The sequence below is a fragment of the Rhinoraja longicauda genome, chromosome 24, assembly GCF_053455715.1.
Source record: "Rhinoraja longicauda isolate Sanriku21f chromosome 24, sRhiLon1.1, whole genome shotgun sequence".
NCBI classification, from domain to species: domain Eukaryota; kingdom Metazoa; phylum Chordata; class Chondrichthyes; order Rajiformes; family Arhynchobatidae; genus Rhinoraja; species Rhinoraja longicauda.
In genome coordinates this window covers 33135512-33161523 of record NC_135976.1, presented here as the reverse complement: position 1 = coordinate 33161523, position 26012 = coordinate 33135512, and the positions used below count along the sequence as shown (strand labels likewise).

Here is a 26012-nt window from a genome sequence, read left to right as displayed (position 1 = left end):
AGGGGGCGCGCTGCATTCTGGGAGGTGTAGTCAATATTCCGCTTTGGTCGGGCGGGCACCTGTGGGGCTGGACTACAACTCCCATGGTGCACCGGTCACATGGGGGGGGGTCTGCCGAGTAGGGTACGGACTACAAATCCCACGGTCAACCGGTCACGCGGGGTACGCAGCGCAGAGTCGGACTACAACTCCCATGGTGATCGGTCACGTGGGGAACGCAGCGCAGGTAGGGACTACAACTCCCACGGTGCACCGCCGCTGGGCGGCGTCATGTGACCCGGCTGCGAGAGAGCGGGGAGACGGCGGCTGAGGGCTCGGCAGCCGCTCGGCGTGTGGCGGCGGACACCGACACTCATTCCCTCCTCCCACAGAGGGTCGCCCTCCATCACTGAGTGTCAACTTCCCTCGGTGTGTCCTCGTCCCTCAGCGGGTCTCCCTCCTATCTCCCTCAGAGCGAGGGTCGCCCTCCGCCTCTCCTCCCTCAGAGCGAGGGTCTCCCTCCCTCCCTCCATGTCTTCTCCCTGAGACAGGATCACCGTCCTCCCTCCCTCAGTGAGTCCTCGTCCTTCTGCGGCTCTCCCTCCATCCCTCCTCCTGTCCTCCCCTCGCTCCTCAGCCAATCTCTCCCCCCCCCCCCCCCCCACTGAGTGACCTTCCCTCGGCCAGTCTCCCTCAGTGAGTTCGTACCTCAGCGAATGGCTCTCCATCCTCAGTGAGAGTCCCTCCTTCAGCGAGTGTCTCCCTCCCTCCCTCGGTTAGTCCTCCTCTGAGTCTACGTCCCTCAGCGAGTGTCCTTATTACCCTCAGTGTGTCTCCCTCTATCTTCCCTCAATCTTCCTTTCCTCAAGCTGCAAGTATCTCACTTTCCCTTACTTCAGCAAGGAGGGCTCACTCCCTCATCCCTTGGTGCGTGTTCTCTGTGCCCTCTCCATCTGCCCCTCCCCCCTCCCTCCCTCAGTGAGTCTCTCTGTCCCTCAGCGAGTGACCCGCCTACCTTTCCCCTCTCCTTCAGCGAGTGAGTGGTCGTCCTTCCTCAGTGAAACCCCCTCGGTCCTTCCTGCCTCGGTGAGTACCACCTCGGTGAACCTCCCTTGCTCCAGTAAAGCTCCATCCCCTCACTCTGCCCCTCCCTCCATTCACACTCTGTGCACCAATCTCCCTCCCTCCTCGGCAGCCAACCTACATAACCTCCCTCCCTATCTTCCTCCCCCCATTACCCTGCTCCTCGGTGTCTGCCTTCCTCATTGAGCCTGAGCCTCTGTCGTTCACTCCCCAGACCATCATGGCCAAGGACTACCTGTTCAAGGTGCTAGTCATCGGTGACAGTGCGGTGGGCAAGACTTCCCTAGTGCACCGTTACACTAACGACAGCTTCAGCAAGCATTACAAGTCCACTGTGGGAGGTAAGAGGAGAGTTATATTTGTATATTTGTATAACTCTCTCAAGTCATGCACACCCATACAGTGTCTCATTGAGTTGATATAGATCTAATCTCATAGATGGACGAAAAATATCTCTTTGGGCGATAACAGTTCGCTGTGGGAGTTAAAAAGAACTCTTTGAGCTGATGGAGATCTGCAGTGGGATAGATTTATTTTGATAGATTGATAATTGCATGAAAAGGGAGGGAAAGGTTGAAAGTGTTTTTTTGTTTGGAATTAATGTCTGTGTTGCTGCCTCCCAGCTTGGGGGACTCTTGCTTAATTAATGTCTGAGAGTGTGGGTGGATTGCTGTCTGCAATTTTCACACTAGCTTTCTTCCCACATCCAAAAGATGTGCGGATATGTAGATTGCTTATTGTCAGAACCGTTTTCCCACCATAAAAAAAATCAAATACGAGAGGGCAGAGCAATAAGCTGAGAGGGGCCAAGTTTAAATATGGGGGTGGGCAAGTTATTTTTACACAGAGGGTAGAGAATGCCTGGAACATGCTACTGTGGGAGGAAGTTGAGGTAGAGATGATTGTATAATGTAAGAGACTTTGGAAAGACACATGGATAAGCATATGGATAATGTGCAGGCAGATAAGAGTAGGTCTTAGTATCATGTTCCGCACAGATATTGTGGGCTAAAGGATCTGTTCTTGTGTTGTACTGATGTATGTTGCCTTCTAAGTTATTACTTTATGTGGATTAACAACAAAAAGAAAGACAAGGGGAGTTATAGAGCCAGAGTCATTCAGCATGGAAACAGGCCCTTCGGCCCCACTTGCCCCCACCGACCAACATGTCCCATCCATATTAGTCCCACCTGTCTGCGTTTGGCCCACATCCAGCTAAGCCTGTCCTATCCATGTACCTGTCTAAATGTTTCTTAAACGTTGAAGAACGTCTGATGATGTGCATTTGTGAGAGAGAATAAGTTGCAGGGATGTAGGGAAATAAGGTGAAGGGAAAAATGAAACCTTAGATGGTGTAAATTAAATAAAATCAGAAAATGCTGGAAATACTCTGGGAAGGTGCATATATGGGAAGAGTAACAGTAGAAAAATTCAGGTGTAAGCAAAGATACTAGAGGAGCAAGATAGACCACTCGGCCCTAAAAACCGTAGTATGTCAAGGTGCCACTTTAGTAGGCAGAAACTTGCAGAAACATTTTAAAAGAAAAATAACAAAAATCTGTGAATTGATAGATGAGATATATTCTGCATTTTTATGGTATCATCACACATACTGTTCCCCCAAAACACTGCTTACACTACGAGAGGCATAACGAACGGCGGGTTATGCTTACTAAAATGGTGGACATTACGCTCCTTTGCGTACTACACTTCAGTATAGGCGATTTCGACGGAGTGGTTCATCTTGCTCCTCTTGTATCTTTGGGTCGAAGCCCTTTTATCAGAACTGGTGGAGAAGCAATCCGTTAAGCTACAGAGAGGCCGAGGAGAGGAGATGTCTCTGGTCAAACCGGACTGACTGGGGTTGAGCTGCAAACAAGGTTATCTGGTCAGTGAGTGAATGGGAATTGACAGAGAGGGTATGGACAGAAGATTGGGGGAGTTGTGAAATACATCCAATCCCAGAGGTTAAAAAAGAAAAAAAAGTTCACTCGAGATGCAGCCTGACCTGCTGAGTTTCTCTAGCACTTTGTGTCTATCTGGAGGAGACCATGTTGTGAACACCAAGCACAGTTGACAAGATTGGAAGAAGTGAAGTTGAATCACTGCTTTACCTGGAATTATAGTTTGGGACCCTGAATGATAGGGAGGGATGAAGTGAAAGGGCAAGTTTCGCTTTAGCTACGGTTGCAAGGAAAAGTGCCAAAGAAGTGGGGTTATTGGTGGGAGAGTGGCAGCTTATTCCATACACCCACCACCCTCTGTGTGAAAAAGAAATAGAAGAATATTGAAAATTAACTCGGTGTCAATGTTTTTCAGCATCATAAATGAATTGTAGGAATTCAAGATGCTATTACATCCTCGTGTCCTGGACCTTTTCTCGGGTTATTGCTGGGTCAGTAGATATGGAGCAAAATTAACAATTATCTTGTTAACCTTGTGTATTCTTTGCATAGAGTATATATTGTGAATGTAAAGTAGAACCCATTTGTTCTTGAATAGTGCACAGTCCTCTTAGAAAAATTACATGAACAGGAGCTTAAAGCAGCATTGTCTGTCTTGTGCCCTTATCATCCAAATAAATCTTGTACACAAGTCTCTGCTTTGTGAAACAATTTCCTGTGCTTCACTAATGAAAACATATTTTAGTTTAAACTTCTCGTGCTGCACTTCATAGCTTGACCCTGAGATGCACATCAGCAGGATATTGCCTCGAATAGAGTAGTTCAGTTATAAGGAGAGATTAGAGGAGCTAGGTCTGTCTCTTGGAGCAGAGGAGGTTAAGTGACAGGATTGAGGTATATAAAATTGAGGGCAATAGATAGGATAGACTGCAGGATATTTCTCCTCGTATCAGATAAAACTAGAAGACATGAGGTTTAGGGTAAGGGGGAAGAGATTTGAAGGGAGAGTTTCTTCGCCCTGGGCGCCCATACATACTTGGAATACATTGCCTGGGAGAGTGGTTCAGACTGGGTCCTGACAGTATTTGTTCAGATTAGTAGTCAAGAGTGTTTTATTGTCATATGTCCCAGATAGAACAATGAAATTCTTACTTGGAATGCTATGGCAGAGAGGGCTATAGACCAGGTGCTGGTTGACGGAATTAATGAGGATGAGTGATCACTGGTGGAGTTGTTAGAACATAGATCCGTACAGCACAGGAACAGCCCCATTAGCCCACAATGCCTGCGTTGTACTTGATCCCAAGTTAATTTATCTCCTCTGTCAGCATGTGATCCATATCCTTTCATATCTACGTTCATAGTACATATCCATGTGCCTATCTAAATGTCTCTTAAACACTTGTTTCATATCTGACAGCACATTCCAAGCATCTTTGTTTTTTTAATAAAACTTGTCCTACATCTCCTTTAAACTTTGCCCCTCTCATCTTAAGCCTATGCTTTGGTTTAGTTTAGAGATACGCGCAGAAACATGCCCTTCGGCCCATCAAGTCCGTGCTAACCAGCGGTCCCCGCACATTAACACTATCCTACACACACTAGGGACAATTTATACAAACACCGAGCCAATTAACCTACAAACCTGTACTTCTTTGCAGTGTGGGAGGAAACCGAAGATCTCGGTGAAAACCCACGCGGTCATGGGGAGAACGTACAAACTCAGTACAGACAGCACCCGTAGTCGGGATTGAACCCGGGTATCCGGTGCTGCAAGCGCTGTTTGGCAGCAACTCTGCCGCTGCTGTGCTCTCTGGTATTTGACATTTCCAACCTGGGAAAATGTTATGATTGTCTGCCATATCTATGCCTATCATCATTTTTTATACTTCTATCAGATCTCCCCTCAACATCTGACATTCCAGAGAAAACAAGTTTGTCCAACCTCTCTTTATGTACCTTCTAATCCAGGCAGAATTTTGGTAAGCCTCTTCTGCACCCTCTCCAGAGTCTCCACATCTTTTCTGTATTTGGGCGACCAGAACAGCATAAAATACTCCAAAAGCAGCCTAACCAAAGTCCTATCTTGCTGCAACATGACTTCCTGACTTTTTACTCAATGCCCCGACCGATATGCCATTGTCATACTATCTATTTGTGTTGTTACTTTCGGGTTGGGCTGAATAGCCAGTTTCTATGCTATATGAAAACCAAATGAGTATGAGTTTATGCCTCAAAATGGAGATTTCATCGTGCACCGTACTCCTTATAATATTAGCAGGAAAATATTTAAACATTTCTCCACTACTTTAACCTGCATCCGCTTATCAAACATGATAGCCACTATTGATTAATAGTTTTGGAATTCTCACATCGTTTACTTGGCAAGTGGAGGAGTAAATGATACCATTTACGTTGCAGTATAGTCTAGAATCAATGCTGGTAAGTTTCGGTGCCTTTTCTGTGATAAATTAGTTTATTAAAAAGGAAACAAGTTGTGTATGAGCTGGTTTCATATCATATCATATATATACAGCCGGAAACAGGCCTTTTCGGCCCTCCAAGTCCGTGCCGCCCAGTAATCCCCGTACATTAACACTATCCTACACCCACTAGGGACAATTTTTACATTTACCCAGCCAATTAACCTACATACCTGTACGTCTTTGGAGTGTGGGAGGAAACCGAAGATCTCGGAGAAAACCCACGCAGGTCACGGGGAGAACGTACAAACTCCTTACAGTGCAGCACCCGTAGTCAGGATCGAACCTGAGTCTCCGGCGCTGCATTCGCTGTAAAGGTTTCATATGTGATTGAAATTAAAACACTAATGACTGTACTTATGAAAGTGTGGGCATGGAGCTGTGCAAAAGGAAATATTCAAATATTCATTTAAGCTGTACATTGTTTTCCAAGTACCAATGGGAATAAGGTTTTCAGGGAGTGTGGGGAAATATTAATGAGCCCCCATGAGATTAATTGTCTGGAATGTTTGGTGTCATAAGAGATGCAAGTCAGTTGTAAGCATACAAAAGGTATCAGTTTATTGAACAAAAATGACAGTAGGGGAGGGCAGCAAAACAGAACTATACCAAATTATTGCAATGATTGAGGATGTGGTTAAGTCAACAGTGAGATTTAATAAAAATGACTGCTTACAATGAAAGGGTAAAACTTTAACATTTGAAAAAACAGTAAAACTGATTTTAAATGAGTGGGTTCATTGCCAAGGATGTCCACTGAGTAACAAAATCAGAAGCTGCTAATAATTCACCACGGTAGAATGAATACGTTTTCTAATAAAGATTTACTGTTTCTCATGAACAGCAGAATTATATGTGTAATGAATATGGAGTATGCTTACTTAAATTTTATTCCGCTAAAGTTTTTTCCAACAAGGATCAGGACCCCACTTAAGAGCTTCTTGCTTAATTAGTTTCCTTTATTTAAACTCAATCTAGAATTATTGTGCATAAACCAAAATATTGACTTCATGTTTTGTGGTGACAAAAGCCATTTTGAAACTGAAAACCTAAGGGTTTTAAGCTCTCCTTTGAATGTGAAGTTTGGTCACATTAGTTACTTACAATGAAAATGCTACAATGAATTGACTTATAATGAATTGAATTGTTGCTCCTTAATTTAAGGAAAAAACTTTTAACAGTACTGTATTTAAATTTAGTTTAGTGATATAACATGGAAACGGGTCCTTCGACACATTGAGTCCATGCTGCCAATCAATCACCTGTTCACACTAATTCTGTGTAGAAAGGAACTGCAGATACTGGTCTTCAGACTAAGATCAATGGTTCAATGGTCAACCAATGGTCCTTTATTGTCACGTGTACCATTTAAGATACAGTGACATTTGATTTACCATACAGACGTTCCAGAAAATAAGCAACAAGACACACACGTTGAGATGCTGCCTGACCCGCTGAGTTACTCCAGCGTTTTGTATCTACCTTCGATTTAAACCAGCATCTGCCGTTTTCTTTCCTACATAAAAGTTAACAAAAACATCCACCGCAGCGGTTCGCCCACATTCCTCACTGTGATGGAAGGCAAAAAAGTCTTATCTTCTTTCCTCATTCTCCCGTGGACAGGGCAGTCAAACCATCTGCAGTCAGGACGATCGAAGCTCCCACAGCCGAGGAATGAAGCTCCCGCGATCGGGGCGGCCGAAGCTCCTGCGGCTTGGAGCTCCCGAAGTCGGTCCCTAACCAAGACCGCAAGCTCCACGATGTTAAATCCGTAGGCTCCCACGGTTGAAGCTGCCAAAGTTGATCCCCAGCAAGAGACCGCCAGCTCCTCGATGTTAGGCCGTAGTGCGGACAGGGATACGATACGGAGAAAAAATCGCATCTCCGTCGAGGAAAGAGATTTTTTTAAAGTTTCCTCCAACACCCCACCCCCCACATAATACAAAGTTAAAGATACACTAAACATACATTTAACAACATACTAAAAACAACAAAGATAGAAAAGGACGAGACGGACGGTTGGCGGACTGCCATTGTGCTGCACCACCCGGATGGGTCTCGACCTGAAACGTCACCTATTCCTTCTCTCCAGAGATGCTGTCTGACCCACTGATTTACTCCAGCATTTTGTGTCTATCTTCACACTAATTCTATGTTAGGCCCACTTTCTCATCCAGTCCCTACAAACGAGGGGCGATTACAGAGACAATTAACCTACAAACCTGCACGTCTTTGGGATGTGGGAGGAAACCGGAGCACCGGGAGGAAACCCACACAGTCACAGGGAGAACATGCAAACTCCACACAGACAGCACCCGATGTCCGGATAGAACCCGAAACTCTGGCACTGTGAGATAGCAGCTCTACCAGCTACGCCACTGTGCCTCCCTGGAATTATCAACAAGAATACGGGAAATCAGCTGTAGATTGCACCAGTATTGCCTGAACTATGCTGTAAAATCTCTGCTCTGACATTTTTGCTTGCTATGCGATTCATGATATTTTCTGAGGTACATAATGAGTCTTGCCTGGTTTGGCCTCTGTGACTTCAGACCCATCTGAAGTTATCCAACAAACCATTATATTTGGGAGGGGACAGGGGGGACTAAGTATAGGTTACATAAACTGCCTTGCCACTGGTGCCTACATCCTGAAAAGTGAATAAATTAAAATGTACAAGCGCCCAACTGCTCGGTGTCAGCTGGCTTTACATTTATTCTGAGCTTCAGCCCATTATTTATCTGTTGACTGAAGCATGCATGAGGCTAGACAATAGGTGCAGGAGTAGGCCATTCAGCCCTTCGAGCCAGCACCGCCATTCAATGCGATCATGGCTGATCACTATCAATCAGTACCCCGTTCCTGCTTTCTCCCCATACCCCCTCACTCCGCTATCCTTAAGAGCTCTATCCAGCTCTCTCTTGAAAGCATCCAACGAACTGGCCTCCACTGCCTTCTGAGGCAGAGAATTCCACACCTTCACCACCCTCTGACTGAAAAAGTTCTTCCTCATCTCCGTTCTAAATGGCCTACCCCTTATTCTCAAACTGTGGCCCCTTGTTCTGGACTCCCCCAACATTGGGAACATGTTATCTGCCTCTAATGTGTCCAATCCCCTAATTATCTTATATGTTTCAATAAGATCCCCCCTCATCCTTCTAAATTCCAGTGTATACAAGCCCAATCGCTCCAGCCTTTCAACATACGACAGTCCCGCCATTCCGGGAATTAATCTAGTGAACCTACGCTGCACGCCCTCCATAGCAAGAATATCCTTCCTCAAATTTGGAGACCAAAACTGCACACAGTACTCCAGGTGCGGTCTCACCAGGGCCCGGTACAACTGTAGAAGGACCTCTTTGCTCCTATACTCAACTCCTCTTGTTACGAAGGCCAACATTCCATTGGCTTTCTTCACTGCCTGCTGAACCTGCATGCTTCCTTTCATTGACTGATGCACTAGGACACCCAGATCTCGTTGAACTCCCCCTCCTCCTAACTTGACACCATTCAGATAATAATCTGCCTTTCTATTCTTACTTCCAAAGTGAATAACCTCACACTTATCTACATTAAACTGCATCTGCCATGTATCCGCCCACTCACACAACCTGTCCAGGTCACCCTGCAGCCTTATTGCATCTTCCTCACAATTCACACTACCCCCCAACTTAGTATCATCTGCAAATTTGCTAATGGTACTTTTAATCCCTTCGTCTAAGTCATTAATGTATATCGTAAATAGCTGGGGTCCCAGCACCGAACCTTGCGGTACCCCACTGGTCACTGCCTGCCATTCCGAAAGGGACCCATTTATCCCCACTCTTTGCTTTCTGTCTGTTAACCAATTTTCTATCCATGTCAGTACCCTACCCCCAATACCATGTGCCCTAATTTTGCCCACTAATCTCCTATGTGGGACCTTGTCGAAGGCTTTCTGAAAGTCGAGGTACACCACATCCACTGACTCTCCCTTGTCAATTTTCCTAGTTACATCCTCAAAAAATTCCAGTAGATTTGTCAAGCATGATTTCCCCTTCGTAAATCCATGCTGACTCGGAACGATCCCGTTACTGCTATCCAAATGCTCAGCAATTTCGTCTTTTATAATTGACTCCAGCATTTTCCCCACCACTGATGTCAGACTAACTGGTCTATAATTACCCGTTTTCTCTCTCCCTCCTTTCTTAAAAAGTGGGATAACATTTGCTATTCTCCAATCCACAGGAACTGATCCTGAATCTATAGAACATTGAAAAATGATCTCCAATGCTTCCACTATTTCTAGAGCCACCTCCTTAAGTACTCTGGGATGCAGACCATCAGGCCCTGGGGATTTATCAGCCTTCAGTCCCATCAGTCTACCCAAAACCATTTCCTGCCTAATGTGGATTTCCTTCAGTTCCTCCATCACCCTAGGTTCTCCAGCCCCTAGAACATTTGGGAGATTGTGTGTATCTTCCTCAGTGAAGACAGATCCAAAGTAACGGTTTAACTCGTCTGCCATTTCTTTGTTCCCCATAATAAATTCCCCTGCTTCTGTCTTCAAGGGACCCACATTTGCCTTGACTATTTTTTTCCTCTTCACGTACCTAAAAAAACTTTTGCTATCCTCCTTTATATTATTGGCTAGTTTACCCTCGTACCTCATCTTTTCTCCCCGTATTGCCTTTTTAGTTAACTTTTGTTGCTCTTTAAAAGAGTCCCAATCCTCTGTCTTCCCACTCTTCTTTGCTATGTTATACTTCCTCTCCTTAATTTTTATGCTGTCCCTGACTTCCCTTGTCAGCCACAGGTGTCTCTTACTCCCCTTAGAGTCTTTCCACCTCTTTGGAATAAATTGATCCTGCAACCTCTGCATTATTCCCAGGAATACCTGCCATTGCTGTTCTACCGTCTTCCCTGCTAGGGCCTCCTTCCAATCAATTTTGGCCAGCTCCCGCCTCATGCCTCTGTAATCCCCTTTGCTATACTGCAATACCGACACTTCCGATTTTCCCTTCTGCCTTTCCATTTGCAGAGTAAAACTTATCATGTTGTGATCACTGCCTCCTAATGGCTCTTTTACCTCTAGTCCCCTTACCAGATCAGGATCATTACACAACACTAAATCCAGAATTGCCTTCTCCCTGGTAGGCTCCAGTACAAGCTGTTCTAAGAATCCATCTCGAAGGCACTCTACAAACTCTCTTTCCTGGGGTCCATTTCCAACCTGATTTTCCCAGTCTAGACCTTGCACCTGCAAAGTAAGGTCTCTATCAAACTGCTATTGTTTGGTACTGCCCTCTGACAATAAAGATACACCCGGAGACCCTGGAAAATGTGGATAATTTCCTTTATCCAAGGAGCTGTCGGTTGATAGGTCATCAATCTTCACAGATGCTGCCTGACCTGAGGATATCCTGCACTTTTTAAAATTTCAGATTTCCAACATCCTGCATTATTTTGCCAAGTGCATTGCCAACAAATATCTGATTCTAGGAAGATCTTCATTGGGGAACGATAATTCCCTCAGCTGAGTGTTTTGTTGTTCAATAGACAATAACTAATGATGTTCAGATGCAATCCTAATTGTATCCTGGCTAAATCATTGAATGTTATTGTAAAGATCTTTTTTTTTTCTCTTCACAAACACTAACAACTGTACTTTGTTTATTGATTTCAGTGGACTTTGCTCTGAAAACTTTACAGTGGTCTGACACGGAGTCTATTCGGCTTCAGCTTTGGGACATAGCAGGTAAGTACCGACTTCAGTTTCTGTTGAACCAGAAATATTTCAAATGGGTTGTTGGTACTCCTTTATTACATATCGATAAGATCTCCTGATCAAATGGTACTATATCAATAATGTGTAGCAAGGAACTGCAGATGCTGATTTACACCGAAGATAGACACAAAATGCTGGAGTAACTCAGTGGGCCAGGCAGCATCTCTGGAGAGAAGGAATGGGTGACGTTTCGGGTCGAGACCCTTCTGATTGAGACCTTCAGTCCCGCTGAGTCACGCTTTACTGTCAATAGGTTGTGCTCTTTATAAAATTGTGCACATTGAATATCCCACAATTTATATTGGAATATTCAATTGGCGTATCCCCAAAGACGTGCTTTACGGGGAGGTTGCCAATGCGCGGAGACCAAGAGGAAGACCAAAGCTCCGTTACAAGGACGCAATTAAAAGGGATCTGACAAGCTTCAACATCCACACTGACAACTGGGAAGCGGCTGCTGAGGACCCTGACAGGTGGAGGAAGGACCTCCAGGCGGGCATGAAACACATCACAATAGCATGGACCCTGGAGCACAGGCACCAACGCCACAATAGGGTCAAAGACAGCAGCCACAGACTCCCCAGAACAACGACCAGAGACAACCTCGCCTGTGGAAACTGTGGAAGGATCTGCCTGTCACGGATAGGCCTAGTCAGTCACACAAGGAAATGTAACCACAGATGAAAGATCCCCCTCTCCAAGCAGGACAACGCCAAGCCACACCATCATCTCCCGCAGATGGACGGATGCCAGAGAGAGATATTTTGGAAATATTTTTAAGGAGACCTACTGTGAAACAAGTCACCTGCTGGTTCTTGCATGGCTGCTCTCAAAGACAATTATATTTGGTTTCAGATGAATGTTAAAAAAACAAATAAAACTTAAAAGTAAGAGTACTGCCTGGAATTTGTGTAAAATACACAATATTACGGGCAATTTTCACTGATTTGTCAAACAATAAACCGCTTCCTTTAATTAACAAATAAATCCCCTTTAGATGTATAGTTAACTTTTGTCATGGAATTTTTTACCTCCATTGTGAGGTCCGGTGTTAGACCTATTCCGTCTCCCATATTGCTGAGTTTAGATTAATTTAAATTATAGAAGGGCAATTGTTCTCTACTCTTCACTTATGGAAAACATATGAAGCCTTGGAGTAGTGTAAATAAGTGACTTTAACTATTCAAATAAAAACTGGGATAACATGCATGAGGGACTTAGACAGGAAAGGATTTCTGAAGAACGCATAGAACAACTTGACCAAAGAAATGGCATTCCTGAATTCTATTCTGAGAAATGAACCAAGTTAAGTGCACGCATTATCAAAGTGCGTTCAGTTCAGAGGTACAGCATGAAAACAGACCTTTCGGCCCACCAAGTCCGCACCGACCAGCGTTCTCTGCACGCTAGCACTATCCTACACACTGGGGACAATTTACAATCTTCACTGAAACCAATTAACCTACAAACCTGTACATCTTTGGAGTGTGGGAGGAAACCAGAGTACCTGGAGAAAACTCACGCTGTCACAGGGAGAGCGTACAAACTCTGTAGAGACAACACCCTTAATCAGGATCGAACTTGGACCTCTGCTGCGGTAAGGCAGGAACTCTACCGCTGCGCCTCTGTGCCACCCTTGATCCTTGTACTTGATTTATGTAATATCGTAAGGTTCCAAATAGATGTGGAAATGGATAAGGAACACTCCAAGGTAAGATTAGCCAACTGGGGAAGTACTCATTTCAATGGGATGATCCGGCTTCAGTAAATTGGGATGGAACAAAATCTCTACGTGGGTAACAGGACATCCTTAAGGTTTCAGCTACAATGTGCGTACATTCCCATTAGAGAGTAAGTTATGGAAATTAAAGCTGGAACAACTTGGATAACAAAAAAACTAGCATAAAATAAAATAAACAAGTAAAATAAAGCAGAGGAGAAAGGATATATGACAGATTCACATGGCAGATTGGTGACATGTGAGAAAATCCGGCTGATTACAGGAAGTTCTGAGGAGAAGTTTAAAAAAAAAAGGAAATACTAGGGATCATGTGAGAAGGCTGGTAACAAGCACAAAAAGGATATCTAAATATATCTAGTGGGCAAGTGAATAGGAAATGTAATGTAGCAGAAGAATTGGGATGAGTCAGAGATCAAAAGAGGAGATGGAGCCAAGTCTGGTACTGCATATCATTCTTCAGCAGGGAAGATGAGACTGCCAGAGCCTCTGCAAAAGATGTCGTTGAGATTCTGGAGAGGGTAACAATTGATAAAGTGGAGTTCTCAAAAAGGCCAAAGGACACAAAATGCTGGACAGGTCAGGTAGCATCTCTGGAGAACATAGATAGATGATGCTTCAGGTCGGGATCCAACTTCAAAAAGGCCAGCTGGTCTTGACGTGGATAGTCATCTGGCCCATATGGGATGCATCCTACATTGCTGTGGGATGAGAGCAGTTGCAGACTCTGGTCATAATCTTTCAAACACGTATAGATTCAAGGGCCGGTGTCTCAAATTGGAAAATAGCAAATGTTGAACCATTGTTCAGGGAAAAAAAGCATACAGACAAACTTACTAAATACAAGCCAGCCAATTTAGCCTGGGTGGCTGGAAAAGTTCAGCGAACAATGGTAATGAACAGATTCAGGTTTTTGCATTGTAGATTGATTAGGAAAAGCCAACATAGATTTCTTAAAGTCAAATAGTGTCCACTTGACTTGATCGATGTTTTTAATGAAATAACAGAGGATCGATACAGGAAATGCTATTGATGTGATAAATATGGACTTCCAAAAAGCATTTGATAAAGTGCCACATTAAAACATCATTCAGACTGAAAGTAGTGGTTAGTTCTTTTGGGACTGAAGGAAAATGTGCAGTTAAATTCCTTGTGTCTTGGCATGTGGCTCATTGCTTTTCTTAAGGCTCAGGTGTACTGAGGTGCTATTTTCAACTGTGCAGGATTCTTGAAGCCTAGTGAGCTATGATGAGGATAGTGATGAACTTAAAGAAGTTAGACAGGCTGGTGAAATGGGTAGATGGATGGCAAGTGAAATGTAGATCTGGTTTGTGCATGCCTAGTTCATTAAAAGAGGCACAGCGGGCTGGGAAAGTAGATAAGAGACTGCATGTTTTTCTGGGCTGTAGAAATACAGTACAAGTTATAATGGGCCTCCTAAATGGGCCTCCTACCGTTGCGCCACTGTGCCTCCTGGCGGCACGGTGGCGTAACGGTAGAGTTGCTACCTTACAGCGAACGCAGCGCCGGAGATTCAGGTTCGATCCTGACTACGGGTGCTGTACTGTAAGGAGTTTGTACGTTCTCCCCGTGACCTGCGTGGGTTTTCTCCGAGATCTTCGGTTTCCTCCCACACTCCAAAGACCTACAGGTATGTAGGTTAATTGACTGGGTAAATGTTTTTAAAAAATTGTCCCTTGTGTGTGTAGGATAGTGTTAATGTGCGGGGATTGCAGGGCGGCGCGGACTTGGTGGGCCGAAAAGGCCTGTTTCCACGCTGTATCTGAAATTTGAAAATAATAATAAATAAATATGAAAAATACTGATTCAGCCACAAATATTGTGTCCAGTTCTGGGTGCCATTTTCGAAATAACAAAAAGGTTTTAGGCATGCTGAAGAGGCTTGTTAAAATTATTCCGCAATTAGGAGACTTCAAATCTGTGGATGGACAGGAGAGATTGAGCTTGGAATAGAGCACGTTATGAGGGGATCTAATGGTTATTTAAAATTATGAAAATAATAGAAAGAGTGAGTGAAAAAACACATTAGTTGGAAGGGTCAAGAACCAGGGGATGAACGTAATAGGTAAATGAATCAAAATAAACTTGATAAAAAATTTCACGCATCGTGATTGGCAAGGATGGAAGAAAATTCAATTGTAGCATTGGAAAGAAAGTTGGTGAGGATGTTGAAAGGAAAAGAATTGTGGCTACAGAGATGTGGGATTCTTTCCCCTTAACATCCTCACCATCTTTCTTTTCAATGCTACAATTGAACTTTACTCCACTGCCATCGACGCCAATCACATGATGCATGAAAAATGGTAGATTGGGTTCCACTCAGTCAGCTGCTTTGGTGTGGATGTTGAGATCATCGATTGTTGGAATTGTGGTGAATCTGGAAATCATTTGTGGAGGCCGTAATTGGGTATTTTTAAGGCAGAGATAGATTTATTCTCGATTCGTACAGGTGTCAGGGGTTATGAGGTGAAGGCAGGAGAATGGGGTTAAATGGGGAAGATAGATTAGCCATGATTGAATGGTGGGGTAGACTTGATGGGCCAAATGGCCTAGTTCTTCTTTCACTTATGAACTGCACTGAATTTGGACAATATTCCACCACTATCCCAATTTCTGCCATGTGAATGATGGAAAGGTTTGGGAAGTTGAGGCAAGTTACTTACTACAGTACAACCAGCCTTTGACGTGTTTATTTACCCGAGTGTATGTAATCAGCGCACATTTATTAGGTGACCCTGAAACATTGAAGCTGCATGTTAATGCAGCAAACCAAGGAGACGTTCTTTGAATTATGTTGTTGGAGATGGTTGAATGAATTGGCATCCATCCATCTGTGGGAGATGGTGGTGTGGCTTGGCGTTGTCCTGCTTGGAGAGGGGGATTTTTCATCTGTGGTTACATCTCACTGCGCCCAGCAAGTGTCTTCTCCGTTTGATTTGGCCGCTGAGCCTGGGCAGGTCAATGGGAATACAAACTTGCCCAGCATCTGCATTCCCCTCTCGACCTGATAGGCTGATTCCAGAGGAACGGCGTGGCTGCTACGTCTGGGGCCTACTCGTTTGCAGGAGTTGCCGGAAGGCGGATGGTTAATGTTTGCATTGGTAGAGTGCAAATTTTCCTTCTCATTTTTCAGCCAAACTTAAATGATGTCAAGGTCTTGCTGCATGCCTTCATCATAGAGTCATAGGGTGATACAGCGTGGAAACATTCATTAATTGGGAAATTCCAAATGGAACTGAATGTTTTGTAGTCATCAGTCATGATGGAAGAAAGACTATAGATTAAGCATTCTTGAGCTAGCAGGACTATCAAACAAATTAATTACAAATTTCTGCACTGCAGCTTGGATAACATAATTGAAAAATTGAATTGTAGTATTTCACTCTGAATGTTGCGGCAGGGAAAAATACTTCTACCCTGACTGAAAAGTCTCCCTGTGAAATTGGGTGAAGGATAAATATTCAGGAGTTGCACAGTGTGGAACGAGGCCCTTTGGTCCAATTTCTCAATCCCTCATCTAAGCTGGTCCCATTTGCCTGCGTTTGGCTCACATCCCTCTACATCTCTCCGATCCATGTACCTGTGCAAGAGTCTTTTAAATGCTATCATCATACCTGCCTCGTCTACCTCCTCTGGCAGTTCATTCCTTGTATCCTCCACCCTCTAGGTTGGTGAAGGTGCCCCTCAGCTTCCTATTACATATTTCCCCTCTCACCTTTTAATATTTGATAACTGAATATTTTTCCAATTTGGTATCCATTACAGTTAGTAACAGAATGGATGAGTTGTAGAGTTTCTCTAATATTACCATAAAATTGTTCCTAAGCACGTTCTTAGGAGTGGATTGGTGCAAAGGAAATTTGTACTTTAATTTCCTACATTTTTTTATCAATTGAATCTTCATCAGGGAAAAATCTGTCATCATTTTGTAGATTTAGAGACGATTGTAAATAAACTGTTTAGTAAATAAATAATTAACTTGTGTTCGTAGGCCAAGAGCGATTTACGTCGATGACCAGGTTATATTACAGAGATGCTGGGGCGTGCATCATCATGTTCGACGTGACAGATATAACAACCTTCCACAGCTGCCTCAAGTGGAAGCTTGATTTAGACTGCAAAGTTGCTTTGAAGGATGGATGCCCTGTGCCATGTGTTCTCTTGGCAAACAAGGTGATTTGAAGTATATTTGATGCCGCATTTGTATCTAGAAGATTTATATTGACCATTTCCATGCATTATAACCCTGTAGCCAAGCGTGCTTAGCTTTGGACTTTACTTTAGAGTTTAGACATATAGCGCAGAAACAGGCCCTTCGGCCCACCCAGCCCTTGGCAACCAGCAGTCACCCGGTACACTAACACTATCCTACGCAATTTAAATTTTTTTTTTTTTTTTTCAGATACAGCGCGGAAACAGGCCTTTTCGGCCCACCAAGTCCGCGCCGCCCAGCGATCCCCGCACACTAACACTATCCTACACACACTAGGGACAATTTTTACATATACCCAGTCAATTAACCTACATACCTGTACGTCTTTGGAGTGTGGGAGGAAACCGAAGATCTCGGAGAAAACCCACGCAGGTCACGGGGAGAACGTACAAACTCCTTACAGTACAGCACCCGTAGTCAGGATCGAACAATACGGACAATTTTACTGAAGCCAATTAAGCCACAAAGCTGTACGTCTTTGGAGTGTGGGAGGAAACCGGAGCACCCGGAGAAAACCCATACGGTCACAGGGAGAACGTGCAAACTCCATACAGACAGCACCCATAGTCGGGATCGAACCCGGTCTCTGGTGCTGCAAGGCGGCAACTCTACCGCTGCACCATTGTGCTCTTCTAACCTTCGTGTTGCAATCATAAAGTAAAATTATAAAACATATCTCATCAGTCTAAAAATATGTGGTGGTGGTTGAGAGTTATTTTGTTCCTAGTAGTGTAGCTAAACAAATGTTCTGATCTTATGAATAAGTAATATAAACTATGTTGACATTAAAGAGGCTTGCAAACAATTTGGACTAAAATGCAATCAGCAATTGTTTTTCTTGTGGTGAGTATTAATGAAATCATAACATCCTTCCTTTTATTTGTCCCGTCTCGATATCTTCCCAATCTGCACTGTCATGCTGACTAGCAAAGATTCCAAAATCATGCATACAAAAAGTCCACTTTTTCTAAGATTTCTGTTAGTAGAATCGTAGTAGAATACTTAGTAGAATAGTAGAATCCATCTTCCATACACTATAGAGCACTTGTTACATCTGAGCATACTACTCCTAAATCAGATAATTTGATTTTTAAGTTTTATCATCAGATAGGAGGCAAGGACGGCACTCCTTACAGCGGCAGAGACCCGGGTTCGTTCCTGACTATGGGTGCTTGTCTGTACAGAGTTTGTACGTTCTCCCCGTGACCTAAGTGGGTTTTCTCCTGGTGCTCTGGTTTCCTCACACACCCCAACGATGTACAGGTTTGTAGGTTAATTGGCTTTGGTAAAATTGTGAGTTGTTCCTAGCGTGTGCGGGATAGTGTTAGTGTGTGGGGATAGTTGATCGGTGCAGACATGGTGGGCCGAAGGGCCTGTTTCCTTGCTGTATCTCTAAACTATAAAAGAGGATTTTCCACAAATGTCAGAGCAGAGAGAACATTGATCTCTTGTTCATTAAAACTTGCACTTTTTGCTTGTTCTCCAGTCCTTTAAAACAGTGGTCTGCAAGCTTTTTAGATGATTTATTAAGCTCAGCAGAGTATACAGCAGACCTATAGCTGGCACAGTTAGCACTGTTGAAAGTGTTTTATCTTTTTTTAAACTTTCTAACTAAATTACTTATTAAATCCCCATGAATCCCGTAGAATCTTTGGAACCACCCTCTTTCCCTCAATGGGATTGTGTGGAAACCACCACTTTAAATTAAATATTAAATAACCTGATAATGTGTGTATTTCATTTTAAAGAACTTGTGTCATGTCCCGCCATAGTTATTAAACTTTAGACTTTAGAGATACAGAAAAATGGGCCCTTGGGCTCACGGAGAGGGCGTCGACCAGCGATCATCCTGTAAAGTACCACGACCATCAGGGACAACTTACAATTTTATCAAAGCCAATGAACCCATAAACCTGTCGGTCTTTGGTGGAGTGTGGGAGGAAACCACTGTACCCTGAGAATATCCATGCGGTCACAGGGAAAATGTATAAACCTCGTGCAGACAGCACCCGAGGTCAGGATTGAACCCGGGTCTCTGGCACTGTTGGGCAGCAGCTCAACTGCCATGCCACTGCACCACCGTACAATGTTAAAAGAAAGTGTTGTCTAAATGCTGAACTATAATGTCACGAGTGGTTTTCTTATCCTTTAATTGGAGATTACTCACCCAAAACCCATTAGTCTGCTTGTGGCAATCTTCCAGGTTCAACATTATTTTTTTTCAATGGCACCTTTTCCAATGTATACAGATTTGTGTTTCTAATTAACGTTCATCACTTTTTTGCACATTCATTTCCATTAATTTCTACACTCAGCTGAGTGTTTTATTTAATGTGATTGATCTGGTCAACTGCTCTTGAAGCTATTTAGGTATCAGAAAATTTCGATTGGATTTTTGAAATAAGTAAAAAAGATATCCTTGACAAAGCAACAAGCTTTATTAGTAACAGGGTAACAGATAAAACTTATGCAAAATGCTGGAATCAGAGATATCTTGTCAAACAATGTTTTAGTGAGTCCTTTTTGGTCCTACCTCTAATTCTGCTCCATATTTAGTTTTATGGTTTATTCTATTCAACCAGCTGCTTTTAGAATTAGACTGTAGATGGGGCCCGACCTGGAATGTCACCCGTCCTTTTTCTCCAGAGATGCTGTCTGACCCGCTGAGTTACTCCAGCACTTGTTTTTATGCTCATTTGCTGCACAAGTCACTCGCATCCTAAAAATGGTTTAATAGACTTTTTTGTTGCACCCTGTGTACTTTGCTAATTAACAGCACCGGAGGCCCCCTTGCTCTCAATAATGAAATTCAAGTTCATCGCTTGTTAGTTTGAGGTTGAAGTGAGGATGGGGTTCTTTGCTCAACAATCAGATGGCAAAGGGATATATTGTTCACGTCACGCTCCTCCTAGCAGTGGCGTAGTGCTCATGGTAGTTTGGGAGAAGGTCTTCAACCTTACCTGGACAGGCAGATGTGGAGTGGACATCAACGCTAGCAGAGAAGCCATGAGTCCCCACCCGAAACATCGCTTATTCATGTGGATCAGAGATGCTGCCTGACTCATTGCGTTAGTTTAGTTTAGCGATACGGCCCACTGAATTCATGCTGACCATTGATCACCCATTCACCCGAGTTCTATGTTATCCCACTTTCGCATCCACACCCTACACACCAGGGGGCCAATTAACCTACAAACCCGCACGTCGTTGGGAAGTGGGAGGAAACAGCAGCACCCAGAGGAAACTCGCACAGTTACAGAGAGAACCTGCGAACTTCACATAGACAGCACCCAAGGTCAGGATTGAACTGGGGTCCCTAGCATTGTGAGGCAGCAGCTCTTGCCAGTTGCGGTGCCCTACTCCAGCACTTTGTGTTCCAGGCAAGAATCCAATGATGATTTGCAGAACGTATGTGAAAAATTAACCAGCAGATGGTGCTACCTGCACTGAGCGGAAGTCCTCATCATTGACTAATATTGTAAATAGCATAAGCACTGAAATTGCCAACAATGTGAATATTTCCTGGGTAGTTTTTTAAAATATACAGCAAAGTCAAATTGCATTTAGATTTGCAGGCAGGGTAGATTGAGTTTTGGTTTTGACTTTTGGGGACTGAATTAGACCTTATCACACTTTTCCTTTCCTGGTCTCGGAAAAGAAGTATTTTAACCATCAGCAAATTAAACCGTCACTTTGTTCTTGACTACTTTTCCCTTCGACGATAGTTATTTTACACATGAATTATAGTCATCATGTGTGTTTAAAAATACTGCAGGTTTAGTTTAGAGATACAGCGCGGAAAAAGGCCCTTCGGCCCACCAGGTCCGCACCGACCAGCGATCACCCGCTCATTAACACTATCCTACACACACACACCAGGGACAATTTCACATTCACACCATGCCAATTAACCTACAAGTGTGGGAGGAAACCAAAGATCTCTGAGGAAACCCACACGGTCACGTGGAGAATATACAAACTCCGTACAGACAGCACCCATAGTCGGGATCAAACTCTGGCAGCAATTCTACCGCTGCGCCACCCTATTTTATATGTAATTCCTCTGGGTGCAATTTTATATGGGAATTTGTATTTTGATAGAAATTTGTGTTTTTTTTGTTTGTCTTTTTTCCTCTTCTAAACAGTGTGACTTATCAGAATGGGCCATCACCAGAAGTGAGATAAACATCTTCAGTAAAGAGAACCATTTTGTTGGTTGGATTGAAACTTCCGTGAAAGAAAACAAGAATGTTGCTCAAGCCATGAGGTAATTTAGTTTAATTTATTATTATCACGTATGCCGAGGTACAGTGAAAAGCTTTTGGTTGCATACTATCCAGTCAAAGAAAGACTATATGTGAATACCATCAAACTTTCCACAGTGTACGGGTAATGGATAAAGGGTACAACGTTTAGAGCAAGAAATAACATTCAAGTCCGATTAAAGATAGTTCAGAGGTCTCCAATGAGGTAGATGGGAGGTCAGGACTGCCCTCTAACTGATGAGTGGTAAGCCTCTGGGTAGTGTTTTAGAGCAAAGGGATCTAGGAGTACAGGTGCATGGTTCCATGAAGGTTGAGTTGCAGGTAGATAAGGTGGTCAAATAGGCTTTTGGCATTTTGGCCATCAGACAGAGTATTGAGTATAGAAGTTGGGAGGTAATGTTGCAGTTGTGTAAGACATTGGTGAGACTGCATTTAGAATATTGTGTTCAGTTCTGGGCACCATGTTATAGGAAATATTGTCAAACTTGAAAGGGTTCGGAAATTTTTTACGAGGATGTTGCCAGGACTAGAGAGCGTGAGCAATAGGGAGGGGTTGAGTAGGCTGGGTCTCTATTCCATGGAGCGCAGGAGGATGAGGTGTACAAAATCATGAGAGGAATAAATCGGGTAGATGCACAGAGTCTCTTGCCCAGAGTAGGGGAATCAAGGACCAGAGGACATAGGTTCAAGGTGAAGGGGAAAAGATTTAATAGGAATCTGAGGAGTAACTTTCACACAAAGGGTGGTGGGTGTATGGAACAAGCTGCCAGAGGAGGTAGTTGAGGCTGGGACTATCCCATCCTTGAAGAGACAGTTAGACAGGTACATGGATAGGACAGGTTTGGAGGGATGTGGGCCAAGCGGAGGCAAGTGTGGACTAGTGTAGCTGGGACATGTTGGCCAGTGTGGGCAAGTTGGGCCGAAGGGCCTGTTTCCACCCTGCATCACTCTGACTATATTAGAGGACCATTCAGTTGCCTGATAACAGCTGGGAAGCAAATGTTCCTGATCTGGAGGTATGTTTTCAAACTTTTATATTTCCTGACTGATGGGAGAGGGGAGAAGAGGGAGTGACCTGGGTGAGACTGGTCCTTGATTATGTTGGCAGTCTTGCTGAGGCAGAGTGAAGTGTAGCTGGAGTCAATGGTAGGGAGGCTGGTTTGTGTGATGGGCTGGGCTACGTCCACAACTCTGCTATTTCTTACTGACTTGGGTGGAGCTGTTCCCAGTTTTATGGATACCTTTGGAACTAGTTAACTGTGATAATTAGATTGGTTTGTGGGGAATTTTAAAAGGCATATTTTTTCCAGTACTCGTTCTATCAGTGTTACCTGTAAAATTCAATTGGCTTGTAGATTAATTGGCTTCGGTAAAAATTGTAAATCAACCCGAGTGTGTGTAGAACAGTACTGGTGTCTTGGGATAACTGGTTGGCGGGGACTCGGTGGGCCGAAGGGCCTGTTTCTGTGCTGTATCTCTAAACTAAATCAAACATAGGTTTGCATGCTATTATGTTGATGTGAGTGTTTTAACATTAACGTGAAATTCCATTTGGTGTTGCAGTGTCTTGGTAAAGTGTTTGATGTCAAATTTGGGAACTCTGACACAAAGCCAAGGGGATTATATTGAACTTAAGAATGTGCCAACCAGTGAAAAACATTGGAATTCTGGATGCTGTTGAGAAATCCATCCATGGCCGTCATCAATGAGAATTTGTTACCTGCAAGACTTCCTATGCAATTGGTTTGCTTTTTGTTACCAACGGAGTTCTGAACATTCAACCAACATGAAAGTGAACGCCAACTGATTTTTTTACTGACTTGACGTGAATTTTGAGTTGGTTAGTGGACTAATTCTACCAGATGTTCACTCCAAAGTTTCCTGTTGACATTATTTTAGATGCAAAATTGGAATAATTCTTGTTTTCATCACCGGTAGGCATTGCCAAAGGTATTGTCTCAAACAGTATTATTAATGTAAGACACAAAATGCTGGAGTAACTCAGCGGGTCAGGCAGCATCTCAGGGGATGTTGCCTTACCCGCTGAGTTACTCCAGTATTTTGTGTCTACCTTCGATTTAAACCAGCATCTGCAGTTTTTTTTTTCCTACACTTATTACTATAAGAATTGTTTGAACATTTTAATTATGGTTTGAACTCCTGCCTTTGGTGATTGATCCATGTTCAGGAAAGGAAAAAAAACTGCTAAAAGGTTTTGTGTTTAAATGGTAAATGGCTATTCACATTATGCAAATCAATATAATTATACCAATACCTCTGGAATTTTGTACAAAGCTAATGAACATTCTCTACAATACCAATTTCCTACTGCACAGATTAATTGTTTCATGCTTCCAGACCTTCATGTAGACCTTAACTAAAATAGGACAAGACTTTGCAGATAAACATCCTTAGGGGATGGAAACTTGATCAATCTTATGGGAGACTGTAAGCCACTTGATTAAAATGTCATCACCAGCTTTTATTACCACTGTGTAATGGGGCAATAAATCATTTAATTGAGTCCATTTTTCAATCAGCCAATAGTGGTTAGAAAACTGGTTTCCTTTAACTACGTGATGGACATGATAAAATCCTGCACATCGAGTCACTTTCAAATCTGTTCACTTTTTCTTAGACGTGTTTGTGAGCAACTGAGCAGGATTCATTTTTGTATAATTTAAAAATGCAAGTGCTGCTTCAAGCAAGAAGCATCTCAATCCCATGTTAATGGCAGCTTATCTTAACATAATTACCCTATGCACTTAAAATGTGATTTTTCAATTGTTAGGAAGTGTGACTAATTGTACTTGTCTGCTGTAATCGGTGGCATCAGTAACGGTGGTAATCGGTATAACATCTTATAAGCAGCACTGAAAGATAGAGAGCACTGAAATTTCGCTTTGCACCATAATTCCAAAGGATAGATATTGTTTGGAAATTTCAGAAAATCTGCAAATCTTAAATTTTTTCAGAGTCTGAATATATTTTTAAAGACCGAGCTATATGTGAGTTAGTTCGTTTTGGTGAATTTGGACGATTCAATGCTGCTGATGCATTCTATCATGCCTTTTATTCTCTCATTAAATATTTTGAACAATATTTTGTGGTATTTGTGGGATGACCTTACACTTTGGTATTTAAAAGGATTGCTTATTAATTTGTGATCTTTGAAATTCCCACTTGTATGCACAAGTCATTCAGCCAAGATATGCACTTTGAGCCTTCTCTCCCACTCCCAGCCCTTCCCAAACTTAAGTGATAGAGTTAATACTAAAAGATCTGTTGTATGTCAATTGTACAATATCCCCAGGTGTCTGCAGTCTTTGGTGACATTTGGGAATTATTTTAGTAATCAAAGGAACAATTTGAGAGACTCTGTAAAATTAGTTTCAATTTCCTAGTAAAATATTGCTGTAAAACGGATCTTTGAAATAGGTCTAAGTCAACATTTATAGTGGCTATAATAGAAAAAAAATGGGTTGGTTGACAAAATACAGTAGTGACTTGTGGATTGTAAGATATTGGTTGTTTTGTAGCAATGCTTCATTTGAAATTATGGAGTATTGTACGTGTGAAAAGATTGATGAGGTCAAACTGTGCAATATTACTTTTTTGGAGTGCACTTAACAATGGCGATATACATAAAGCAGTATTTGCCTTGCAAAAGGTAAGCAAACTTCGTTTTGCTAATGTAGTTTGTTACTCAGGGGAGTTTATTATAGAGCATTTATTACAGTTTATGGTCACCTTGTGATTTGAACATGAATGTAACTCTTCCAGCTTGACAAACAATAGATAAACTTTGATTCAAGCTATCCCTTTTCATCATAAACACTGTTACTGTAAAGACCGATGCTGGGGTTGCACGGTAATAGTGTAGTTCATGACTTTGACAGTGATGAAATGCTTCTGACTTTATCTCACACTGCATGAGCACCGCTCGTATATATGATCAAAAATGTATTAATGTCTTCCTATTTTTTGATAACTGAATTTAAAGCAAAAAAAATTGTATCAAATGTTTGTAGCAATTTTACATTGTATGTGACATACATGTAATATATGTATGAAAATAAAAAAATATTTTAAATATTCAATTTCAAATTTATGAACTTGGGTTTCAGGGGAAGAGTTGCAGATTTTGATTGAACTTAAAATTGATTAAATAAGCCGTAATTAGACTAGCTATTCCCCTTCGAAAGAAAGTGCAGTACGCAAATAGTATGCAAAAACGAATGGCAAGCTTGGAGGGTGCAAGAAAATATCGATGCATTTTAATCATTCATTTTTATGTAGCAGCATTAACGTGGCAAAATACTATGATCGAATGAGATTAGGTACTTGGCTGCAAACGGCACACATTTCGAAGATGAGACCTTTGATTTTTCAGTGTGAATTCAAGGGCTTTGAGTAAATTGATGTGATCTGGAGACCAGAAGTTCAAGGGCACAATACCTCAGTTTTGTAAAGGTAGTGGCTATTAGACATGGGCAGTGGTTGAGGCCCTGCAAGGATTTGCAAAGATGAAAAGTTTTAAACTAAGACTTTAATTTTCT

The 26012-nt window shown here is 42.7% G+C and overlaps 1 protein-coding gene across 2 annotated transcripts; it reads left to right on the top strand.

The window, feature by feature from the left end:
• The first annotated feature begins 277 nt into the window (after positions 1 to 277).
• LOC144605597 (ras-related protein Rab-7L1-like) lies at positions 278 to 25475 on the top strand. 2 transcript variants are annotated; one of them, XM_078421032.1, is made up of 6 exons: positions 278 to 408; positions 1277 to 1403; positions 11115 to 11186; positions 16967 to 17148; positions 21334 to 21455; positions 23017 to 25475. In XM_078421032.1, the coding sequence occupies exons 2-6, from the start codon at positions 1283 to 1285 to the stop codon at positions 23132 to 23134; spliced, it is 615 nt and encodes a 204-aa protein (XP_078277158.1). In that variant the 5' UTR covers positions 278 to 408; positions 1277 to 1282; the 3' UTR covers positions 23135 to 25475. The 2 variants fall into 2 exon arrangements, with proteins under 2 accessions (XP_078277158.1, XP_078277159.1); XM_078421033.1 differs by having other exon boundaries at positions 278 to 1065.
• The last annotated feature ends 537 nt before the right edge of the window (positions 25476 to 26012 follow it).